This window comes from Zeus faber (assembly GCF_960531495.2).
Source record: "Zeus faber genome assembly, chromosome: 5".
NCBI lineage: Eukaryota > Metazoa > Chordata > Actinopteri > Zeiformes > Zeidae > Zeus > Zeus faber.
In genome coordinates this window covers 23,154,575-23,162,542 of record NC_137192.1, presented here as the reverse complement: position 1 = coordinate 23,162,542, position 7,968 = coordinate 23,154,575, and the positions used below count along the sequence as shown (strand labels likewise).

Here is a 7,968-nt window from a genome sequence, read left to right as displayed (position 1 = left end):
TCATGATTCTAATTATTTTTAATATTCAAATGTTCTTAAATTATGCCTTTATGCATAGTTAATTTTTTTTTATCAGATTGGTCAAATAGGTGAATTCAATAGAAAGCCTTTGTACCATTTTGGGACACTTTGTGCTCGTAGTATAACAGTGTATAGTACCACATGCAGGCACCGCGGAGCGACACAAGAGCGTAAAAAAAATCAGGTTTGCTGCCACTGATCCGCAATCTGACGAAAATATATTCGACCGAGGTTTGGAGTTTTATTCCCAAACAGACAAAGCCGTATTGATTTGAACGGACGTGGATACGAGGCTCTCTAACAACAGTCCGGCGTGGCCTTATCATGCGGCTATCTCCTGTGACTAAAGCGTCAAGGTTGTTGTTTAACTTGTCTCCCTGCTAGAAGTGTGAAAGACTGGGAGGGAAAGGAAGAAGGAGCTAAGGAGGGAGAGAGATAGTTTAAAAAAAAATGTTATTCAACTCATTTAGTATTTACTGTGATTCAAACAAAAAAAAGAAGTAGTATAAAGAATAAAATAATAATAATAATAATAATAATAATAATAATAATAATAATAATAATAATAATAATAATAATAACAATAATGATAATCGTAAGAATTGATTAAAAAAAAAATAATAATAATAGAATAAAAAATAAAATGATATTACAACACCGAAAGAATGAAGCAAAGAGAGCAGAAGGTCAGGTTTCCATCTAAAACTGAGCAGATGCTGAGCACGGTTGTTCAAATGCATGCATGTCACTGAGAGACAGATGGGAGAACAATATATAAAAAAAAGACAGCCCAGGCATTTGAGTACGATTTACGAATCCCTCCGTTTACAACAGTATAAAAGCCAGTGACTACTCATTAACCAGAGAAAACTCTGGTTTATGACGGCCCCCCCTGGTCACGTGACCGCTGAAGAAACTGTTTAAATGGAGGGATGGGCGAGGAGGGATGAGCAGACACCCAGCTGAGCCGCCCCTGAGCACAACTCCCACCAGCAGAGAACACTACCGCCACCAGCAAAACCGAAAATGAAGACCTCCCTCGCCACCGCCGCTCTCCTTGTCCTCGCTCTGAGTTTCACCGCCGAGGCGGTGCATGTCCAGGTATGTTCCACTGGATAGTCCCGTTATACTGGCCCCAGTGGGTATTTTGAGGAGGTTGCGCTTAAAGACTTGAATGGCGTCTATGTCGAGGGTAGTTGATGTTGCACATAATGTGTTTGGATTCAGCTGGTGAATCCTTGTTCGCTGTCGGGTAACAATCGGGTTTGCCGGGTTTAATCGAAACCAGCACTAAGGTAATCCTTCTTGAGTTAATCCAGAATTTAAAAATGCCTTTCTGAGATGTTAGAATAATTTAAGAAGAATTCGATCCAGACTGGGAGGTGATGAAGGACCCGTCAGCTCCTCCTGTCTGGTCTTGGTGCTGGTCTTAGTCCAGATCGACCTGCTCCACCTGGAGGCCACGGCCATTAAGCCAGAGATTTAATTTCATCCTTCACTTAGAACTGGGTCAGCTCTAATCTTCCTTCTGGAAATCAGATTCTTTAACCCAAGACTAGGGCAAGTCTGACACGATTTCAAAACATGACTGGGAAAGACCATTTCTGTTAGTCCGGATTGAAAGTGTGATTTAGTCTGAGATTAGGATTTATTTGCTGTCAAACCGCCAAAATATGGCAGAATATGTGCAGACATGATGGATAGAATGTCATTCTGTGCACATATGGACGGTAAAGAGGATATCGACTGTAGGTAATCCACTGAATGGCTCAAGGCTGAACATGGACATTTAGATTTGATATCATGTTTTTCATTTTATTCTTTCGTTCCAGGAGGGTGAATTTTCCATCTCGCTGGAGTCGGTGAGGAGGCTCCAGGAGCTGATGGAGAGCCGCCGCAGCGAGGCGGGGAAGCCGAATCCACGAATCAGGACGAGCCCGGCGACCGTCTGCGCCGACCCCGTCCTGCCTCAGGAGTTTGTTCCCCTCTGCCAGGAAAACGACGCCTCCATGATAGTCTCAAAACTAGGTGAGTCCCAATTGTAAATAAAAAAAAAAGAATAATAATAATTAAGTAAAAAGCCTCAATCGTACGTCTGGGGGAAGGAATGATGATTCACAAAGCTGATAATAATTTGGATATCCTTTCTCTCTCTCTTCCTATCAGCGATGGTTCCCCTCGACATCTGCGAGATCTGTGCCTTCGCCGCCTGCGCCGGCTGTTAAAAAAACCCGGAGATCCAGCCGGGACACGGGGAGACGTCTTGCCATTCTTTGATACTCGCAGTGTACCTTTTCTCTTTCCTTTTTTTTTTTTTTTTTGCTATTCTGCTACTCTTTTATTTGATCTTTCCATTTAATATGTTCCAACCAATGGAGTTTTTTTAAGAGTGTCATTTAAAACGAGACAAAAAAAAAGGAAAGGCACATGCTTCCTGGAAAAATGTTACTTAGCAGCATATTTTAGCACTTATTTTGTTCTGATAAGTCCCCCCCCCCCACACACACACACATGATTTCGGTTTCAATGTTGTCGTTACATTTCTTTCTCGCCAGATTTTATTTAAACTGGAGATGCCTTCATTCTTTTTCTTTTTTTTTTTTACTAACGTTTGAAAAAAAATAAATAAAAAAATTAAAAAAAAAACCAATACATGATACATCAAGTTTGCTTTGTGGTCATTCCTTGAAAAAACTGCAAATTTTTCTTCTTTTGAATTTAAGTTCAGTGGGCTTTGTTCTTTAATTACGTAAGATGCTTTCCTGAGAACCTTTGACATTTTCTTCAATAATGCCTTGCCACGATCCTTAGGTCGGGCTTCACACCGAATCCGCCAAATGACAAGAACCAGAAGTCCGTTCATTCCTATGGAGAGTTGGATTCCACGCGTGCAAAGCTTGAGACTCCGGAATTCATTGGAGTAATTTAACTCATGCGACAAGTTTCAGTCCAACAGTCGTACAGTCCGAGTGACATCAATCACGTTTTTTTTATCGGAATCGGGCTTAAAACTAGTAAATAAGTAAATAAGTCACGTATATAAAACAACCTTGGATGTCACCATATCCACAATCAATTAATCTCTTTTAATATCCGTAAATAAGTGTTTAAAATTGTATTTAAGTAAATTAGTAAATTTATTTTTTTCATGCTCCGCCATTATCCCTGACATGTTTGGTGACGCAAAACCCAGACGCAGTTCCTACGACGGCCACTGGGAGGGAGGATCCCACCGTCCGATGCGACGACGGATTCGGCGTGAAGTAAGCGTTAAAGTTTCCCGTTCTCAAAGCTTGCCAAGGCAATTGCAGCGTGGGCTGCTGGCGGTGAGGAACCTTCCCTCGGAGCGAAAAAACAACATCCTGAGAAGTTAATCCTCCATAGACTTCACACAATTGTAGCTTAAGCACATTGCAGCGCTGGGCTTGGTAGCCAGACTTTACTGGGAGCACTGTATGTGCAGACGTCTCCGCTCGATGGCTCGAGGAGCTCAGTCTGTCGTGTCTTTTTTAAGCGCTCGAACCCCAATCACACCACGCGGCACTCATCACACTCTCTCTCAAAGCTTTTGCCCCGTTCCTTTCCGCGGAGTCGGGTCTGATTGTTGTGACTTAATGAAAAAGGAGAGAAAGTGGGGGAGATGAAGTTGCCGGCACATTGGTAATCGTGCAATCAAAGGCCTCGCCGCCCTTGATGCCGCGTTGGGCGTGTCGGTCGGTAACACACCCTCGCTCAGAACAGGACGCTCTCAGACGCCACCTTAATGAGGTACACCAGCTCACTGATGAAAAGGATCACTTCGTCACTTCGTTCTCTTGACATATAAATTGAAAAGATGCATGATCCAAGCGAGTGTATCTCAAATCGGGGTACTTGTACCGCTAGTGGTACTGTGGGGTATTGCAGCGGGTACTCGGAAAATTTAAGTGTTAAAAAATATTGCTCATATATGATGTTTAAAAAAAATAAAAAAACATACGATGTACGTAGAGTAAATTATTCAATTCTCTTTTTTTTTTCTCCCAGTGCCAGTGAAGGGGGTACTCAGTTGAAAAAAGATCTTAGAGGGGTCACACTGATAAAGAACCACTGATCTAAGCGACATTGCACGCATAGCAAATCCTGGCCCTTGGAGATGACTCCCTGGGAGTTCCAACAAAGTCAGGTTAAGACCTGTTACATCCCCTACGTAAGCTACGCAAGAGGGTCGGGAGAGGGAGAGAGAGAGGGAGAGGGAGAGAGAGAGAGAGAGAGAGAGGGAGAGAGAGAGAGAGAGAGAGAGAGAGAGGGAGAGAGGGAGAGAGGTGAAACCACTGCAGCTTTTCAATACTTCGCTCATCACCCCAATCTTCTGCAGCTGCGTCCCCTGCCGGTAGACAGTGCTGGCTCTCCGCTACCACAGTGACCTTACCCAACTGTTTCGCTTTCATACCACCAGCACGTTTTGGGGCCTTATCCAATTCATAAACGGCTAAGCCACAAGGGGGCCCCGAAAGCACTCATTGGGTAGTAGGAAGCATCGAGCGGGGTATTTTAAAATACGGCGACTGAGGAGGAATGTATCATTTTGTATTTTTCCACAGAAAAGTAAAGAAGGGAAGATGCCAAGTACATCCTTTAAATACCACAACAATGCCAGGAAGCGAATGTCATTCAACCGTCCTGCCTTCGCACCAATTGGATGAAGCTCAGCAATATTTCTGGAAGCTCACTGGCAATCTCACTCCATGCATTGTTGAAGGATGGAAAAACACGAGAAACGCCTCTTGCGTTGCTCTCTGCGTTGATCGGTCGTCTTGTGTAGGATGTGTAACAGGCCTTAGTCTACTGCACATGTGAGGCCTCCAGATAAACACCAGCACAGAGTTGAAGTAACCTTTGTCGGAGAAGGGAAAACACCACCAGCGACCTGTTGATTTGTCATAAGGCAGTATCCATAAATTCCTAGGCCTGATGTTTCCGCCACATTCCGACCGTACCTTTTACATTTTGCAGCAGAAATTGAGATGAATCAAACCGGGAAACATTTTTACAGTCTTGAATAAGTCTGCACCGAGGGGGGGGGGGGGGGGGACGACGGCCGAGAAGATCCTTTGAAAGGAAATAGTTGAAAGATTAAAGAGCAGTCAAAATGGTGAGAATGGCACCTTAATGAAATGAAGGATGACTGAATGTGGTGCGGAGATCACCTCAGTTTTGGTTTCCAGCTCCTTCTCCTCCTCCTCCTCCGCCATTCTGCGTACGTCTGACATTTCGAGTGCTTTTGTCGCACCAGCTCTACGCGTATCGGTCAACCCCGTTATCAGACAGGCCGGTGACTAATATCTGTGGGAGCGATGTGGAGTGGAAGATTAATTGGGCGATGCTGCCGCTAATGGTGTGTAAGGCTGAAGCACAGAGTCAACAGTGAGACGCGGCGGCGGCGGCGGCAGCGGCGGCAGCGGTGGGCGGGACAGATAGTCGTTATCAACCTTAAAAAAGAGGATCCTGCGGACTTAGCCTTTGCCCCGGGTAATCTTATCTTCTGAGTCAAACGCCAACCCCAGGTGTGTTCCCTGTTAGTTCCTCGGCTCGCTGCACCCAGTCCCGTGCCGTCCCGCCCCCCACCCCACCCCCCCGTTGGAGTCGCCCTCATTAATCAGTGACTAAGATAATCTCGCCGTCCTCCGACCTATAAGAGATGGATGAGGGGGCCGCGTCGCAGAGGAGCCAGAAGTTTAAGCCTCGGGCAATCGAGGAGTCGGAGACACCTTGACCTTGCCCGAACATGAGAGCGATGAGTGCTGCCCTGCTGTTGGTGCTGTTTATCTCCACGGGATCGCTGGCCGTGGAGGTTAAGGTGACTGTTTCCAGGAATGTGCTCCTTTGTTCACGGGCCGGGGTGATGGATTGCGTTTCGGTTTCGGATTTGTTTTGTGTGTGACTAACTTCATTTTCTTCTTGCCCGAGTGCGGTGCGGGGGTCGGGATGCAGCGTGAAGACATTTGACGTCACATCTCATACTCGGGGAAAACTCATGAGACGATGCGTGTCATTTCTGCCCAAATCAAATTTCTATCCTCAAACCATTGATCCCACCCCTCGTTTTGACTTTCTTTTGTTTTGTGTTTTGTATTTTTTTTCCCCTGCAGGATGGAGATTGGAGCTTCCCCCTGGAGGCCGTGAAGAAGCTGAAAGAGCTGATGGACGTGGACGGCTCCGCTGTCTGTGACAACCCCGCCCTGCCGTGGGTCTTCCTGCCGCTGTGCCGAGAGGAGGACGCGGCCGGGGCCTTCTCCAGACTGGGTGAGGCCCCACGAGGCCACATATACACAAACTAAAAAGGGGGCAGATGTGAGGGGACTCCAATTTCTGAAGTATTGTCTGGTGTATTTTACGCTCAATCTGCACATGCACAAAAAAAAACAGCTTTTCATCAAGTCTCCACCTGGTATTTTCTGCAAAGCTGCTGTTCTCCCTGATGCATAGATGCTGAGTTGTTGTCGTGAAATGACTTGACGAAATGTAATTGCCTGTTTGGTCATCATTAGGCTTAGGTATACTGGGTATATACTGGGTATTACGGTAAAAACCCGTTAGAATCAGACTTTTCATTGGCGCCAATGAATATTAGAGATGAAATACCAGATTTGCCCGTAGCCTCGGTGGTGCTTCACTTCTACCAATGTCCTTTACGCAGCGTCTCGGGTCCCCGGAGTCCTCCTCCGTTAATCCACATCCTTATTTCTCAGACACGCGCGCTCAGCATCACGGAGGCACAAGCTGTCGGGTAGGCACACACGGCAGATGCTTACCGTGGGAAAGTCCGGTTTTTTACCTCAAACTATGTTAAAAACCAAACTGTGGCTCCTCCATAGTTTCCGTTGCCCTCGAGACACAAAAGCTGTTAAACATGAGAGGCACCTGTGAGGTGTACTGTTCTGAAAACGGTTCAAACTATGCATTTCCTCCCACTGTCAATATTAGGAGTAGCTGTCGGCAGGTCCTTGTGAACGCCATTAAACACACTTTATGTCGAGATCAATATTGACACTGCTCGTCCTCCTTGGCTTTCCAGCGGATGTCGCCCAGGCTCAAGACGCTTGTGAAATCTGCGCTAACCCCTCCTGCTACGGCTGCCTGCTGTGAGGCGACAATCCGTCAAGATAACAATGTTCCCGTTTCCGAAAGGGGCCTCGGAGGGGTCTGTCGCCCCTTCACATCTCCCTCCGTCTTCATCCAGGATGTCTGTGCGTCAGCCGCAGACACCCGGTGACCCCGAAGGCATGGGTCAAACTGAAGAACTTTACCCTCTTTTATTGGTTACTAAAATAGTTTATAGCAACTAATTATTGTGTCGTAAATCTGCAGTTCATTGCTCGTCTTCCGTGAGTGTAGGACGACAGTACAATTGGGGATTTCTGGTCTGCAATATTTTTATACAGTCTATGTCAGGTGACAGGTTTCACTGGATTATAAATCATTTTCAAAATGAAAAGTGGACTGCATTGTGGAATATATTGTGTTGTTTCTTTACCAACTGCTTGATAATAATAAAATATGTTGTGTGTTACGCCATCAGTTTTATAGTCGACAAATTATTCATTAAGCCACGTTTCCAGGATTCAAGATTGTTTATTTGTCCCATGCGGCCATACAAGCATGGTGTAGTGAAATGATAAAAGGGCAAACTCCAAAGACTGAAACAGAACAGTAGCAGTGAGAAAGAAATATAATAACCCACGTGAGAAAAATATATACGTGTGCAACAATGCCAAAAACATAGAAATATAGAAATAAATGTAAAATAAACATTAAGGATTTGAATATAAAATATAACGTTTAATATATAAGTGTAATCAACATATGTATAAATACAATACAAAAATATTTAAGAAAAATAGATGTACAGTAGACATATGTGAACAGTATTTTGCTGCCCTCTAGCGGTGCTGTGGCGTCATTTCA

General features: G+C 45.0%; 2 protein-coding genes across 2 annotated transcripts; both read left to right on the top strand.

The window, feature by feature from the left end:
* Nucleotides 1-1,047: 1,047 nt before the first annotated feature.
* On the top strand, nt 1,048-2,246 carry LOC307230616 (guanylin-like; the record flags this gene model as incomplete). The annotated part of the gene is made up of 3 exons (XM_080001052.1): nt 1,048-1,122; nt 1,854-2,049; nt 2,188-2,246. The coding sequence occupies 3 exons, from the start codon at nt 1,048-1,050 to the stop codon at nt 2,244-2,246; spliced, it is 330 nt and encodes a 109-aa protein (XP_079857178.1).
* Nucleotides 2,247-5,788: 3,542 nt separating this feature from the next.
* Nucleotides 5,789-7,149, top strand: LOC307230615 (guanylin-like; the record flags this gene model as incomplete). The annotated part of the gene is made up of 3 exons (XM_080001051.1): nt 5,789-5,860; nt 6,153-6,306; nt 7,079-7,149. The coding sequence occupies 3 exons, from the start codon at nt 5,789-5,791 to the stop codon at nt 7,147-7,149; spliced, it is 297 nt and encodes a 98-aa protein (XP_079857177.1).
* Nucleotides 7,150-7,968: the final 819 nt, after the last annotated feature.